The following is a 17,265-nucleotide window of genomic DNA, read 5'->3' as shown; positions in this document are numbered from 1 at the left end:
AAAGACCTTGGCATAAGCTCAAACTAAAGGACTTCCATGCTTTCCTTGGAGGGCTCTCCCTGGAAGACAAGGCAGATCATGACCCTATGAGGCCGGCCCAATTTATGGAGTCCCTGGCGCCCTTCTAACAGCCGCTTGGCGACATAATTAACCTATCTTTCTCCTCTGCTAAAGTACCAAGAGCTTGGAAACAGGCTTGGGTCTCCCCCATCATTAAAAAGCCCTCTCTAGATCCTTCTAAGCCAGAAAAATTTAGGCCCATCTCTCTTCTACCATGGGCAGCCAAGATTGCGGAGGCTCATGTGAATGACGTGCTATCACATTATCTGAGCCACAATGACATCCTGGATCCGTCTCAGAACGGGTTCAGGCCGGGTCACAGTACTGAGTCTGCCTTACTTGCTACCGCCGAACATCTTAAGATGATTCTTGATGCCGGTCGGAGTGCAGCACTGATTCTGTTAGATATCAGTGCTGCCTTCGACACGGTATCTCATGACATCCTCCTGTCCCGGCTGGAAGCGATAGGGATCACAGGATCCGCCCTAGAGTGGTTTCGATCATTCCTTGAGGAGAGATCCTTTCGGGTCTCGGCACCACCGTACATCTCTAAGCCTTACCCTATCGGTCAGGGGGTCCCACAAGGCTCTGCACTTAGTCCATCTTTGTTCAATCTTTATGTGCAACCTCTGGCCGATGTAGCAAAAAAGTGGGGCCTCACGCTGGTATCATATGCAGATGATACCCTGCTGGTCATCACTCTATCTGAAGGGCCATCTGCTTTGGCTACCAGGTTTAGAGATGGAATGACAGCTGTCGCCCAGTGGATGACAGACAATTGTCTGCAGCTCAATACTAGCAAAACAGAGGTTTTGCTGGCAGGGAAGAACACCGCCCTCTGGACTGAGCATTGGTGGCCGGCATCGCTGGGCGAAATGCCAACACCAAAGGCCCTTGTTAAGAACCTGGGAGTCTGGATGGACGCTTCATTAAACTTCCAGACCCACACCAAGAGAGTGGCAGCTGCATGTGTGGGCCTGATGAGAGGCTTTAAACCCATCCTGAAATATTCTGAACCATTCTGAACCATTCTGTACGTCAGTTCATCATACAAGCCATGGTCACCTCATGTTTGGACTACGCTAGCATGTTGCTCCTGGGCGCTAATAAAGCTGAGATCCTGCGACTCCAAAGGGTTCAAAACAAGGCTGTGAGAACCCTGATCGGTCTCCCTCGCTGGTGCCCGGTCAGAGCAACAATGGAAAAACTTAATTGGCTCCCGATTACATCTTGGATTCGGTTTAAAGCTCTGGTTATGGCGTTTAAGATTCTTAAAACCGAGAGCCCGGCCTTACTATGCCCTCTGTTGACCTGGTATGACCCACGGCGCAGCTTGCGTTCGCTGGGCCAATATCTGGTGAACGTGCCAAGTATCAAACTATGCCGCATGGGTGGCCGCTCTTTTCGGGTTTTGGCAGCCAAACAGTGGAATTCTCTGCCGATCCATATTCGTGGCATGGAGAACATGTTAGTCTTTCGGAAGGCTATTAAAACCTTTCTGTTTCCATCATTATAGTTTTCTCCTGTTAATTTCTGGCTAGCTTCTGGTTTTTGATCTGGTAGTGCCGGGACGCCCCTTTGCTGGAGCAGCTGTTGCGCTTAAAAATCTCTTAACATAACATGACATAACATAACATACATTGTTATGAAGTAATAAAGAACGGATGAAAAACCAATGTGAAATTAAGAATAGAAATTTAAAGTGAATAAATCAATTTCTAATAAACTAAGAGAGAGAAGTTGACTCTGTATACCTTTCTCCGAGTGCACAAGGGAGTCGCACCTCTGTGAACAGAGGGTAGCGCCATTTTGTAATCTGCATTCCATCCTCATACTCAGGTGTATTAACCCTACTGCACCACCTACCTTTCCTACAATGTGGATACTATAACACCTACACATCAGGAGTGCGTCCAACTGTTGAAAGTCTTATACACTACATAAAAAGCCAGTTTCCTACACTATGCCACTCCCTTGCTTTAGATAATCATCTCCCCAGCTGTGGAAGCATGAGGGTTAGCCCTAAAACTAAGGTCCTCATAGCATACTTACTGCTTCTGGCATTGCCAACGCCAAACATCTTGATAACATTCATCATCGAACAAAGGGCTGCAATGAAGCTGTATAGTAGCAAATCACCAAAATATAAAGTATAGACATTTTGTTTACTAACACTGATCAATAATGATTTTCTCCATGTCTTCTTTTATCTGGTTGGTGGAGTGTAATCGTTTCATTGTAGAATGCAACTTCTTCTCGTGTTCAGACAATGTCTTTCGGAGTCTGTTTATTTCTATTTTCATTTCGTCTTCCTTGAAGGAAAAAAAAATTTGAAAAGCAATATGTATAATGACTTATGGAAAATGACAAGAGCACTAGTGAGTAATGTGTAACATCCAGAACATCAGCATCATAAATTAGGAAGCATCATCAGTGTTCTCTTCAATTACAATGAATTCAGTTGCACTCATGTAAGTCACCTCTTGTATGTGGAGTTACTGCCTAAAGTAATGAGGACTGTGCAATACCTCCAATTAATGAAACACACTTACAGGATGTGCCTAACTGCCCATTATTTCAAGTTAACTTCAATCAGATGGTGACACACTGTATAATATGGTTCTAAGTTTCCAGACCTGCTGCTGACGGAAAGTGGGGGCACTGCCCTGGATTTCATTATGCACAAGAAGAAAGACCACTTGTGATGTTATTCTGCTCTTGCTAATTGGGAATTACCCGAATGCAGCCTGTGGAAATATTAAAAAAAGTGATGCAAATAAGAACCAGTCCTGACATTACAGAATCCTTCGGGTATTGTGCTCAAAATAATAAAGAGGAAAATCTTACTGATGCACTCCCTGCTCATAATGCTCACTAGAAGTTTTACACTTTATGCAGATTTTCACAAGTGGCACCAGCCTACCTGCCTGTAGACTCATGGACTCTGAAGAAGCGAAATGCAGTGCGACAACATGGCTAGATAAAGTGTAACAATACAAGGCATCAGTAAAATACTATGAATAAAATGTACACTTGCTCTTAAAGCAAATTTACATTGCAACACTGTTCTGATTTATACAAGTGTGGTAGAATATGTTGTAACTGTTTTTGATTAACTCCGTGCTCAGCATTTCAGGTTGCCTTCAGCCTGAGAGCAAAGTAACACAGGAAATCATCTTGTCGAGGGTCGGAATGAGGAAGGAAGCAGAATGTTTGGAGTTAAGATATTCTGTTTATGATCCGTCAAAAGAGCAAGTCAATAGTTCTGCCTTTCTTAAGTGTGAGCAATGTGCACTCAGAGAATATACCAAAGAGTTCTCCATAAAGTCCCCAGAGTGGACATGTGTTTGTAGACACACTAATAAGCGCACATGCACACACTCACACATGTGACTCAGGGATCCTTTACTAACATGTTCACATGGACTCTACAACCTCATTTTTAGAATCGATCACTACTCTTCTGGAGGTTTGAACTTAACCAGGGCTACAAGTTTTAAAAGGTACACCAAAAAACGATTAAATACAAAGAAAAGTTCTAAGTAATTTTAACTCTTACTAAAACACAAACCAACCAATCAACAAAGAGAAAATAAAATAAAATGTAGATAACTTTAGTAAAGGCGGTGTAGACAAGGTTAGATCGACCAGTAGGTCCATAGTCTGGTGGATCAGAATACCAGTTTCTAAAGTAATAAAACCAATTGTGTGGGAAAACTTGCTGCATCTGTTTGCTTAGTTATGCTAGGGAGTTACATTAATGATCAGATATTTTAGTAACACATAATGCTTAACAGTCACATAATTGTGAAAGTTTTTATCATAGTGAATTGTTGGGCTGGGTGATGTATTTAGCAGAGGCCTAGACATTAGAATTTCGAAATGCCTAGCTAGGTGCTTCTCTTTTGGGATAGTAGAGGCAACTTTTGAATTTATACTCTTCAGTTATCCTTGGTTTTCTAGTTTTTTTTTACTTTACTTCGAGGTACCCAGATGAATAGAGTTCTCCGGTCTCAGCTCTGCTGCACTTTTTTATTTTTACATATTGCTGCTTGCCACTCCTAGCATGTAACCTTTACGAATTCTTCAAGCGAAAGAGGCGTGCACACAGTCCAAGTGCTTGCTTTGACTAAGTGGGATTATGCTCAGCGGCTGGTATCACAGTGGATGCAGATGCACCCACTCATCTTCACATCCCTATAGATGATGAAAAGCAGTGGGGCGGGGGAGATCTACAAGGACCACCACATGAGATTTCTTTAGTGGCAGAGTGTGTGTTTTCTATTTTAACGTGGTCAAGTCAAGTCAAGTCATAAAATTTATATAGCGCACTACATACCCAGAGGGTTTCAAGGCGCTTAGGAAGGGGAGGAGGATTATTTGTCAAATATCCACGTTTTAAGCTGCTTTCTGAACGCTAGGTGATTCTGGGTGAGGCGAAGGTAAGCGGGGAGTGAGTTCCAAGTTTTGGCAGCCAGGTATGAGAAGGATCTGCCTCCCATGGTGGTCTTGTTGATGCGAGGCACAGTGGCGAAGGCTTGGCTGGAAGATCGAAGTTGGCGGGAGGGGGTGTAGAAGGACAGTCGAGAATTGAGGCAATCTGGTCCGATGTCGTAGAGTGATTTGTGTGCGTGGGTAAGCAGTCGGAAAGTAATCCTCTTATTGACGGGTAGCCAGTGGAGGTCTTTAAGGTGACCAGAGATGTGTTCGTTGCGTGGGATGTCTAATATGAGCCTGGCTGAGGCGTTTTGGATTCGTTGTAGTTTCTTCTGGAGTTTAGCGGTGGTGCCTGCGTAGAGGGTGTTTCCGTAGTCCAGTCGGCTTGTGACCAGAGCGTGGGTGACTGTTTTCCTTGTTTCGGAGGGGATCCAGCGAAAAGTTTTTCTGAGCATGCGGAGAATGTTAAAGCAGGAAGAGGATACGGCGCTGACTTGTTTGTTCATTGAGAGTGAAGAATCCAGGATGACGCCAAGGTTCCGTGCGTGGTCTGTCGGGATGGGTGCATTTCCGAGGGCTTCCGGCCACCAGGAGTCGTCCCATGCAGAGGGGGATTTACCTAAGATGAGGACTTCTGTTTTGTCCGAGTTAAGTTTCAGACGGCTTTGTTTCATCCATTCGGCGACTTCTTTCATTCCTTCGTGTAGGTTAGTTTTGGCGGTGCTGGGGTCCTTGGTGAGAGATAGGATCAGTTGAGTGTCATCCGCGTAAGAGATGATGTTGAGGTTGTGTTGGCGGGCGATGGTCGCGAGGGGGCTCATGTATACGTTGAAGAGGGTGGGACTGAGTGAGGATCCTTGTGGTACGCCGCAGATGATTTCAGAGGCCTCGGACTTGAATGGTGGGAGGCGGACTCTCTGGGTTCTTCCGGTGAGGAACGAGGTGATCCATTTCAGTGCCTTTCCTTGGATTCCGATGTTTCTGAGGCGTTGTAGAAGGGTGCTGTGGCAGACTGTGTCGAAGGCTGCAGAGAGGTCGAGGAGGATGAGGGCGACTGTGTCTCCATTGTCCAGTAGAGTTCGTATGTCGTCTGTTGCTGCGATGAGGGCGGTCTCAGTGCTGTGTTTGGCTCGGAAGCCAGATTGTGAGGGGTCGAGTGATTTGTTGGCTTCGAGGAAGGCGGCGAGCTGGTTGTTGACAGCTTTCTCGATGACTTTGGCCGGGAATGGAAGAAGCGAGATGGGGCGGTAGTTTTTGAGTTCGGTGGGGTCTGCTGTTGGTTTTTTCAGAAGGGCGGTGAGTTCAGCGTGTTTCCAGTCTTCTGGGAAGGTAGCGGAGTTGAAGGAGCAGTTGATGACGTCTCGGAGGTGCGGAGCTATGATGGAGTCTGCTTTGTTGAAGATGTGGTGAGGGCATGGGTCTGTGGGGGATCCTGAGTGGATGGAGTTCATCAGGCGGATGGTGTCCTCAGTGGAGATTGGGTTCCAGGCGTTAAGGGTGTTAATGGGGGGAAGATGGTCAGCTGGTGGTAGGGTGGGTTGGCTTCTGGGTTGGTTGTCAAAGCTGTTGTGGATGTCAGCAATCTTGTTGTGGAAAAAAGAGGCTAGGGAATCGCAGAGGGTTTGGGAGGGGGTGATGTCGTTGGAGTTGGCCGAGGGGTTGGAAAATTCCTTGACGATGTTGAAAAGTTCCTTGCTGTTGTGGGCGTTGTTGTCAAGTCGATCCTTGAATGCTGTTTTCTTGGCTTTTCGGATCAGTTGGTGGTGGGTACGGATGGCGCTTTTGAAGGCGTCCTTGTTGCTGGTGGATGGGTCTTTTTTCCAGGCCTTTTCAAGGGAGCGGCACAGTTTCTTGGACTTCTTGAGGTCATCGTTGAACCATGAGGCCTTCTTGATGCCAAGTTTGTGTTGACGTTTTTTCAGTGGTGCTAAGGTGTCGGCGGTGTTGGATAACCAAAGGGTGAGGTTGGAGGCGGCTTCGTTGGCGTTAGAAGAGAGGTCTGGGGAGGTTTGGAGGAGCGATGTGGAGATCTGTTCTGTGGTGATTTTGTTCCAGTTTCTTTGTAGAGTTGGTTGGAGGTGGATGATGGGTTTCGGCTTGTTGTAGGTGAAGTGAACGCAGCTGTGGTCAGTCCAGAAGAGATCCGTAGTGTGGCTGAAGGAGACATGGTTGCTGGAGGTGAAGATGGGGTCGAGAGTGTGACCTGCGATGTGGGTGGGGGAAGTGACCAGTTGTTTAAGTCCGAGGTTGGCGAGGTTGTCCACTAGGGTGGCGGTGTTGCGGTCGTTGATCTTTTCAAGGTGGAAGTTGAGGTCTCCCAGAAGGATGTAGTCTTTGGAGGGGAGCGCGTGTGGGGTGATGAAGTCCGGGATGTCTTCACTGAATTTTGCGCGTGGTCCTGGTGGTCTGTAGAGGAGGGTGCCTCTGAGTGTGGTCTTGGGGTCGATGTGGATCTGGAAGTGAAGGTGTTCGGAGTTAGCGAGGTTGGCGTCGGAGCAGGTTGAGATGCGGATTGATTTCTTATGGACGATAGCGATTCCACCTCCTGTATGGGCTGCATTCAATTATAATGGATTTAAGCCAAAGCGAAGCTGACCCAGTAGCCAGCTCATTCTTTCCGCCTATGTAAGAGAATTTTGGTTGCTTACTGTATCAGGGCCCTGCTGGGCCAAAGATAGGAGAAATAGAAGGACCTTTGAAAAAGGGGCAGAAAGAGGATCCACAGCCTTTGCTGTGCACCATGCCACACATTTATTCCACCTGCAGGCGTAAACTGTTTTAGTGGAGGAACGCCTGGCTGCCAAGATAACATTACAAACTTCGGGAGGCAGATCAAAAGACGTCAACTGCTGCCGCTCAATCTCCACGTAAGGAGGTGGAGGCTGGACAGGTTGGGGTGGAGGACCCTCCCCTGAGGCTGCGACAGAAGATCATCCCGAAGAAGCAGTCGGAGCGGGGATCGATCCCCATGCTGAGTAGCTCGGGATACCATACTCTAAGAGCCCAGTCCAGAGCCACAAGAATGACTTGGGCCCAGTCACGCTTGATCTTCTTCAGCACATTGGGTAGAAGTGGTATAGGCGAAAGGCGTATAGTAGACCGCAACTCTATTCGTGACGAAAAGCATTGCCTAGCAAGTGCCGCCTTGGAAATTCCAACACGCAGAACTGTTGACATTGGGCGTTCTCTTCGGTGGCAAATAGATCTAACCAAGGTTCTCCACACTGCTGAACGAGACATTGCGCCACGTCAGAGTTCAGACGCCAGTCGTGATCCCTCTTGCACCGGCAGCTGAGTTTGTCCACTCTGGCGTTCTGTGAAACTGCCAGGTGTTGAACCACCAGGGAAATGCCCTGATGGTCCAGCCATGTCCAGAGGCGCAGAGCCTCCTGACATAGGGTCCACGACCCCAACCGCCTTGTTTGTGCAGTGCCACATGGCGGTGGTGTTGTCTGTGAACACCTGCACTACTCTCCCCATGACAGAGTGAAGGAATGCCTTCAGTGCAAGTCTGATCGCCCGAAGCTCCAGAAGGTTGATATGGAGCTGGGACTCCGTCGGAGACCAGAGGCCTCTAATCTCCGCCTCTCCCATGTGGCCGCCCCATCCCAGAAGGGACGCGTCTGTCACAACAGCGTGTTCCGGTTGGGGAAGGGAGAGGGATCGGCCATTGAACCAATCGTGATTCGTGAGCCACCACTGCAATTGTCATGCAGTGCCCTACGAGATCTGGACATGATCCGACAGGTCGCCCTGATGCTGCACCCACTGAAACATCAGGTCCCACTGCAGAGCCCGCATATGCCATTTGGCACGCTCCACTAGCAGGATGCAGGAGGCCATCAGGCCAAGTAGCCGGAGGGTCATCCTGACCGAAACCCGGGATAGAGACTGAAAGATCGGAATCCTAGCCTGAATATCCCGGACTCGCTGTTCGGGCGGATAAACCTCCCGAACAGCGAAAAGCAGAAGGCAGAGGAGAGCGAGAGGCCGACAGGCCAAAGGACTTGGCCGTAGTCCGGAGGTCCTTAAAGCGCTCCAACGTACTATCTGCCTTATTGCCAAAGAGGCGAAAGCCATCAAAGGGCATGTCCAGCAGATTGTTATGGATATCCCCTGAGAAGCCAGTGGCCTTCAGCCAGGCGTGGTGCCGAAGCACCACTTTCGTGGAAATCGCCCTGCCCAGCAACTCAGCGATATCAAGCCCACAACGGATGGTGAACCTAGCTGCATCTCTCCCAGCTTCAATAGGTTGGGAGAGTACAGTCTGGGCATCCTCCGGACAGTCAGGCAGCACCTGTGCATCCGAATCCCACACAGAGTGGGAATAACTGCCCAAGGGGCATGTGGTGTTCACCAACCGCAGCACTAAGTTGGCAGATGAAAATAGCTTCTTGCCAAGCTGCTCCAACTTCTTGGATTCCCTATCCGAGGTGCGGAAGGGAAAGCGTCTGGGAAGCAGAGGCTTGGACAACCGAGCTCTCAGGAGTGGGGGTTTGGGAGAGAAAGAGGGGGTCGCCCAGAGCCTGGCGATGGCGTCGGGCCACGTTCCTGTCCACAGGAGGGCCTGTGTTGGGCCTGGACCAAGTGCCCAAAAGAACGTCAGAAAGTGCATCATTAAAAGGTAGCAAGGGCTCCGAAAAGGCTGCCACCGGCTGAAGCACTTCTGTCAGGAGGTTAGTCCTGACGGCCACTGTAGGGAGTTCGAGGTGGAGGGCCTCGGCCGCCCTACGCAACACCACTACGTAACTTGCTCCCTCCTCCATGGCCACGGAAGGAGGAGACAGCATGCCAAGGTCAGGTGAGGTGTGAAGACCACTGGACCCCCCAAATCCTCTGCCAGTCCGGATCATAACCACACTGCTGTGTGAGAGGGTCCTCAGACCCCTCCCAGTCCTCCCCTTCCTTTGAAGTCTGTGAAACAGGCTGAAAATAAGAAGTATGGACACAGGAGTAAAAAGGCCCCATGGGTGTCTGAATTGGCATCGAGCAACGCCGTTCCGGCATCGTGTCTGGGCTGAAACTGGGCCGACGTCAACGGTAGCACGCGGGCGCGTCTAAGTAGCTCCAGCAACGTCATCCCGGTGCCAACGACGCACGTGTAGCCGCACGACAACGCCTACCGACAGGCAGGGGTACTGCTGACGAAAACTTTCCGGATCCAGTCTAACGCCTGGGGGTAATTCTAAGGTAAGGAATCTATCACTACGTGTTTCTTTCAGATTTGGCCTTTTTCGACAAAGATGCAGGGGTCATCAAAGGGCCTGTCCATAAGGGATGCCTGGACATCCCCTGAAAAGCCAGTAGTTCAAAACCAGGCATGGTGTCCAGGTGTCCATGACAACACAATTGCTGTGCATAGCAAGCTGGTCATGTCCAGTCCACAGAAATATTGATTTTTGCAGCTTCTCCGCCATCTGCAATGGGCAGTGACAGTATGTTTCCGGCCTCCTCCAGGACCATGGGCAGCACTTGCACAATCGAATCCCAAACTGTATCCACTGACCGCAATCCGAGGCTTGCAGAAGAGAACATCCACTTGCCAAAGGTGACCAGCCTTATGGATTACCTATATAATGAAAGCTGGGTCCTTAGGAGCAGGGCAATTATGGCGGGCAACGGTCCTTTGCACAGGCACCCCTATGCAGAACTTGGCCCAGGCCTGGAGCAGGACATCAGTGAGGGGTTCTTTAAAAAGGAGGAGGGGTTTTGAGGGAGTGACTACTGGATGACGCACTTCTGTCAAAACACTGGTATCACCTGAAGGAGAGACCAGGCCAGTGTCTGGTAAGGTGTCAAGATCACTGCCATCCGCCTGTTTCTCATACCAGTTACTATCAGCCTTCTCAGGGGCGGTGTAAGTCAAAGGGATCCTCAGATCTTCCTCAATCTTACTCCTCTCCAGGCCTGTCAAAGAAAGGAGGCTTTGGCTCCGACTTGCAAGGTCTGGTATTGTTCGGCCCCATTTCTGGGAGGATATGATGATGGGTCTACACCGTCATGGGGTGTCGGCAGAGTGGTAACGATGTCACTGGAACAGGCTCCGGGGATGGTAGAGGTCTCACAAGCGGAGCTGTTCCGGATCAAAGGGGCTTGAAAGGTGCCAAGTGCGGACCTGCCGGTCGGAAATCCACTGGGGCACACGTGAAACCAATGGGGCCCAAAGGTGCTCTAGCGTTGTTGGCTTACCCAAAAATGAGGTGCATGGCTTCATACAATTCAGAGTTGGGCAGGGGTCTATCCGCCTCCAAGAAACTCCAGGAGGTGCAGAGGGGAACCAGAGGCAGGATAGACGTGGGAGCAGGGCCTAGAATAACTACTTTCCAGCACCAAGTCCAATGACGCTGAATGGCGCAGTGAAGTTGAAGAACGCTTCAACTTCCTTGAATTCTTCAATTTCTTGTGGGACTTACCAGACAACTTCGAAGGTGAAGACAAGTGCATGGAACTTCTCCACGGGTGGGCTCAGGACATTCTGCGTAACCAGGACCTGGAGTGTTGTGGCGATAAACAGCGTCAGGTGACGAGGAGCTTCAAGAACACATCCTTCAGCACCTAAGGATTCATGGCGCAGCAGTCCTCACAAGCCTTGGAGTTGCGGTCCGGATTCGAGCACCAAAGACAGACCAGATAGAAGTCTGTCACAGACATTTGTTTGTAGCAGGAACCACAGAGTTTAAACCCCACTGGATTTTTAGGAGACATCCCCGGCACACCGGGAGACAGGGACTCTGAAAACGATTAGACAAAACGCTGAAAATGGGTCAGCCCAAAAATGACTGTAGGTAGCTGTTATGGCTGGATTTTCTGATTAGATGGGATCAGCCCCTAGGGGCCCCTCCAACCCAGCCAGAACGTAATCACATCCCTTCTCAGGACCAACTATCCAGGGACCTGGGTACCTACCTGAGGATGGGGAACTCGCAATATACAAGCTCATATTATTAAAAACACCACTAAATCTATAGGGATACTAAGAATACTCACTGATTACTAAGGATAACTTATAGTCTCGCGGCCACTCAGACCCAGACTAATCTACCCTGGGGCAGATATGACACACAATCCGGTGCGTCTACACACGTGGGTCTGCAGCCCCAGTGCTCTCCCTTATTTCCAAACGGTTCGTAATCCGGCAAACCTCCACGCCAGTCTCCCCCCTGACGCTCTCACTTACGCAAGCCACAATCCTGTGGGTATACACGCTGGTCTCCTACCCAACGTTCTCACTAACGCCGCATATCCACGACGACCACATTCCTATGAACACCTATATATATATATATATTGGGAAGTCTCTTCACTAAGGGTCTGCTACTACAATAATATTATGGGATAGCCGAATTACTTAGTGTCAACAATTCCCTAGCTCAAGGGCTCCCTGTTCTCCCTATTCATTCAGACTTACCGGATCAGGGGCAGCATCTGTTCTGGCTATAACATCTGACTAGGAGGAAAAAGGTTACCTATGCTTTGGAACAGAAGACGCTGTTTACAGGATTATGGGAGGGTGTGGTCCCTTAGTTGCAGGTCTCCTCTCTCCCTCACTATTACTTACCTGATCAGGGGTAGCATCTGTTCAAACAGTAATACTAATACTACTAGGAAAGGGGATTACCCTCACTGTATGGGATACACACTATGTGATTGAGTTATTTCTTGATTTAAGCGCTCCTACTCCCTTCTGATCCATCAGTGGCTCAACAGCAACTGGCTAGAAGCCAGGATAGCTTTATCATAAAAAACTCATGCACACTAATTCACTAATTAATGGGGTCATTTATTGTAACAATAATAAAGTATACATATACAAAACTATGGGGTCTCTATAACTAGCAGTAACTTTAACACACCGCTGAAAGAGAAGGATTAAACATAACAGGAACACTCCGCTGAAAGGGAAAGGATTAGTTAGACATACAATAGCCTAGGGAATAAGAACAAGATTAAGGTGTAAGTGTAAGTGTAACTAATTCAGACTACCTCACCTATTAGAAGGAAGATTTCTCTCTCTGCCTCTGGTGGGATTAGGGCTCTCTCTGCCTCTGGTGGGATTAGGGCTCTCTCTGTCTCTCCCTCCTTCACCACATCACCACGCCTCTGGTTCAGTTGCTCCAGCTGACAGCCTTCTTTGATGCTCTCTGCACTGCTTTCTCTCTCCTCATCTTCAGCAATCGTCTGCCTTCTTTCTCCACTTAAGAACTGCACTCTATTCTGCAGCTCCAGCAGACATTCTCTCTCTCTCTCCAAGCTGAATTGAGCTCCCAGCTGAACTGAGCTCCCAGCTGTTCTGAGCTCCAAGCTGTTCTGAGCTCCAGGCTGAACTGCACACAAGCTGGAATGAACTCCAGGCTGAACTGAACACCAAACTGAACTGACCCCTCCTCCTCTCCTGTAGCTCACTAATATGGATTCCTCTCCCCTCATGGAAATTTCCACCAGAGGGCTGCCTCCTACCGAATTCCTGTGCCAGCTCCCAGGCTTCCACGCAACCGCAGTGGCCATCTGCTTGTTACGTCTGGGCCCAAGAGAAAAACACATTTCTCGGATAAGAAGCAGTCCTAACTGGATTTTCCTCTAGCACACAACAGTCTTAACTATAAACATTACCTTTACCCTGAAAAGCCTCTCAGCTTCATCAAGATGGAGTCCCTCTAGCTCTAGGCCTGTAGGCCTGAAAGGGATGAAATGCCCCTTAGCTCTGCCAGAATACCTACATAAACCATACCAATGTGTCAAGTATGTCAAAGCCAATAGGCAATAGACAGGTTAAAGTCAAGAATAAAGGATCTATAAGCAGCTATCCTCTTCTAGGTCTGGAAGAAAGGGCTTAAAAGGGCCAACACAGGCTAAGAATACCTATACTAGATGTGAGCAAGACTAATGATCTATATCACTGCTAAATAGAGCCAAAAACTCTGCCATAACAGTAGCTCTCTCCGGATCTCCACTAACTGATGCGGAAAGAAAAGAACTGATGTCAGCATGCTGAGTGGTAGTTATATAGGCACCACATGCATCACTTCCAGCGCAGATGACACAAAGCTGAACTACACCACCTATCAGACCACAGGGGTACAGCTCGAAAGGTTTCTAGATCCATTTTAATACCTGGAATTATTCTAAGATAAGGAATCTGCAGCTAGAAATCTCTATCAGATATTTTCAGAGCTGTATGTTTACATTAGTTGCACTAACAAAACAGACAACTGTAAATCTGAAAGACATTAGTGTTCGATTCCTTACCTTAGAATATCCCCAGGCGTCAGACTCGATCCGGAAAGTTTTCGTCAGCAGTACCCCTGCGCATCGGTAGGCGTCATCTGCGGCTTCGCGTCCGCCGTCGGCGTCATTGTTCGCCGGAATGCGGTCGTCGGAGTACTTCGACGCCGCCCTCGCATGCGGACGTCAGCTCTTCTTTTTTCCGCCCCAGCAAGCGCAGATCCGGGAAGAGCTAGTACCCTTAGTCAATTTTTGACTAACTTTTTGACAAACTTTTTGACTATCTTTTTCGAGTTGACTTCGACTACTGGTGCCGGTAGGGATGCCTGGTTTAAACCTGTGTGACGCCTGTCATCGACTGATGTCAGTTACCGTCCCCCACCGCCAGTGTCTCTACTGTTTAGAGGCCGACCACAATGACAAGTTATGCCCCGACTGCTGGGCCTGGACTTCGAAAGCTAGGCGGGAGTGGTCCTGTAAGCTTCTCGAGCACCTGCAGTCGACTCCGCGCAGCTCGAGGTCCCCGTCAAGGAGGAAGTCAAGGGACCGGTCGCGAAGCCACAGCCATCACCGCTCATCGGGCTCCAAGTCCTCGCACTCAGCTAAGTTGAGGCATGGAAAAAAGAAGTCGAAGAGGCACCATTGCTCTTCTGACTGCCCTCGCCGGTCGCGCGACTCGGTCGAGGGTTTGGGTGGCACCACCTGCGCGGCTCTGCCGGAGCCACAGGAGTCGCGTCCAGCCCCACACCCTCCAGTTCCTGGGCTTAATGCGACTCCGGGCGAGATTCGAGATTTCCTCGTGACCATGAGGACTCTCTTTCCGCCGCCGAGGCCTGACGGGCCGACTGGGGACCTAGCCTGCCGGCGGCTTCGGCCCTGACGTCGCCTTTGGTCCCGGCGTTGCAGGACCAGTCGGGATCCAGGTCGACACCAGTCGACCTCACAACTCCTCCGCTGGTGCCGACCCCTACGGTGCCACTCTCGGCACCGTCCTCGGACAACGCTGTCCCTGGTTTCAGCCCCGGTCCGGGTCCGACGTCGGAACGGCTCCGCTCTGCACCGTCTCCGGCGTCGATGGGTGAGCCCTTCACCTATGACCCGGCTGCGTCCTTTATGCCTGTTTATCAGGACACGGATGAAGGGGAGGACTGGGAGGGGTTTGAGGACCCTCTGGCACAAGAGTGCCAGTAAGTCAGGGCTGGGCAGATGAGCTGGGGGAGGCCAGTGGCCTTGACACATCGCCTGACACAGGTTTCATCTCTCTTCCCTCCTTGGCTATGGAGGAGGGTGCTACATATGGTGTGGTGTTACGCAGGGCAGCCAAGGCCTCGACTCTTGAGCTCCCTGCTGTGGCCGTGAGGACTAATCTCCTCACCGACGTGCTTCAACCGCCAGTAAGCTCTTCGGAGCCTATGCTGCCGTTCAACGAGGCCCTTACTGTTGTTCTGATGGGCACTTGGTCCAGGCCCTCCACAGTGCCCCCTGTGGATCTGAACGTGGCCCGACGCCACCGCCCGGCGATCCCTGCTTTCTGTCCACCCACCCCACCCCTGAGAGTCTGGTTATCCAGGCCTCCACGTCCCAGACCGCATTCCTGACCACTCCTCCGGATCGGGAATCCAAAAGGCTAGATCAATTTGGGAAGAAAATGTTCTCCTCGGTCAGTCTAGGGTTGCGGTCCATCAACACTGCATGCCTTTTGGGTAGTTACACCCACTCTCTGTGGGATACGGTGATGGACGTGCTGCCCCAGTGTCCGGAGGAGGCCCAGACAACGCTCGCCCAGGCTCTTGCTGAGGGGCGGGACGCAGTACGGTATTCCATTAGATGTGGACTTGATACCACAGACTCGCTAGGCAGAGTGAATTCCACGACGGTGGCGATCCGTCGTGGAATTCACTCTGCCTAGCGAGTCCGTGGTATCAAATCCACATCTGATGATCCGCCAATTTTTCGGGGGATGTCCAGAACACATTCATGGACATGCCCTTTGATGGCCGTCGCCTTTTTGGCGACAAAGCAGACAGCGCGCTTGAGCGTTTCAAGGACTCCAGGGCTAAGGCCAAGTCCTTGGGCCTGTCGGGCCAGCACCAGCAAACTTCTGCTTTTCGCCCCTTTCGTGGCCAAGGAAGGGGCGCCCCCACACGTTCGTCCAGCCACAGGCCGCAAAACCAACCTCAAAGCGGTCGCAGATGGCGTGCCCGCCGGGGCGGGGCAGGGGGACAGAGGCCCCGTCAGTCCACATCCGCTCCCGCAGCATCCGCCTAAAAGCCTTCCTAGTCTGAGCTTTCAGGCCCATCCGACGCCAGAGGGGGGCAGGGTTCGCCATCACCTCCTCCACTGACGTATCATCACTTCGGACAGGTGGGTGCTGCAAGTCGTCCGAAGGGGCTACTCCCTTCTCCCCGAAGCGACCCCTCCAGCCATGCCACCGCAGTCCCACCGCATGTCGGGGATCACTTGCGACTTTTGTAGGAGGAAGTTACAGCCCTCTTGGCCAAGGGGGCCATTGAGTGTGTTCCTTGGCCAGAAGTAGGACGTGGTTGTTACTCCCACTACTTTCTGGTTCCCAAGAATAGCAAAGCGGGCCTACGCCCTATCTTGGACCTCTGGAGAGTCAACGGCTTCCTCCGGAAGGAGAAGATCAAGATGCTGACTTCAGCTCAGGTCTTGGCTGCCCTAGACCCTGAAGAATGGATGGTAGCATTGGACTTGCAGGACACTTATTTCCATATCCCCGTCCTGCCGCCCCACCGGCGCTACCTGCGGTACATGGTAGGCCACGAGCACTTTCAGATTACCTTGCTCCCCTTCGGCCTCACCAGTGCCCCTCGGGTATTCACAAAAGTGATGGCGGTAGTCCCGGCTCATCTGCGCGGATCAGGGGTTCCAGTCTTCCCTATCTCGACAACTGGTTGTTGAAAGCGGGCTCGCCCCAGATAGTCATCTCCCACCTCCAGACTACGTCCAATCTCCTGCATTCGCTGGGGTTCTCCATCAATGTGCCGAAGTCACACCTGAGTCCCTCCCAACTGCTCCTCTTCATCTGAGCAGTTCTGGACTCGGCGCAGTTTCGGGTTTTTCCTCCCAGGCAGCGGGTTCGGGATATTCAGGCTCTGATTCCAATCTTTCTTTTATCCCGAGTTTCAGTCAGGATGACGCTGCGGGTCCTGGGGCTGATGGCCTCATGCATCTTGCTAGTGTATCTTGCCAGGCGGCGGATGCTGGCTCTGCAGTGGGACCTGAAGTTCCAGTGGGCACAGCGTCAGGGCAACCTGTCCGACCACGTCCTGATCTTGGAGGGCACCGCGAGTCAGTTGCAGTGGTGGCTCATGGACCGCTATTGGGTCAGTGGCAGATCCCTCTCCCTTCCCCAACCGGCGCACATAGTGGTGACGGATGCGTCCCTCCTGGGAAGGGGGGGCACATGGGAGAGGTGGAGATCAGAGGCCTCTCGTCTCTGGCGGAGTCCCGGCTCCATATAAACCTTCTGGAGCTGTGGGCGATCCGACTTACACTGAAGGCATTCCTTCCCTCTGTCCGGGG

At 50.8% G+C, this 17,265-nt stretch overlaps 1 protein-coding gene across 1 annotated transcript in view; it reads right to left on the bottom strand.

Annotated features, from left to right (window-relative positions):
* Positions 1-17,265, bottom strand: part of LOC147710591 (CDK5 regulatory subunit-associated protein 2-like) — an 883,251-nt gene that overhangs the window by 83,783 nt on the left and 782,203 nt on the right. Inside the window, exon 36 of the mRNA XM_086921269.1 lies at positions 2,234-2,372. Coding sequence (XP_086777395.1) covers positions 2,234-2,372 — 139 coding nt within the window. The remainder of the gene's footprint in view (positions 1-2,233; positions 2,373-17,265) is intronic.

Source organism: Lissotriton vulgaris, chromosome 5 (assembly GCF_964263255.1).
Source record: "Lissotriton vulgaris chromosome 5, aLisVul1.2, whole genome shotgun sequence".
Taxonomy (NCBI): Eukaryota; Metazoa; Chordata; class Amphibia; order Caudata; family Salamandridae; genus Lissotriton; species Lissotriton vulgaris.
Note: the sequence above shows the minus strand (reverse complement) of the source record. Positions and strands in the feature narration are given on the sequence as shown.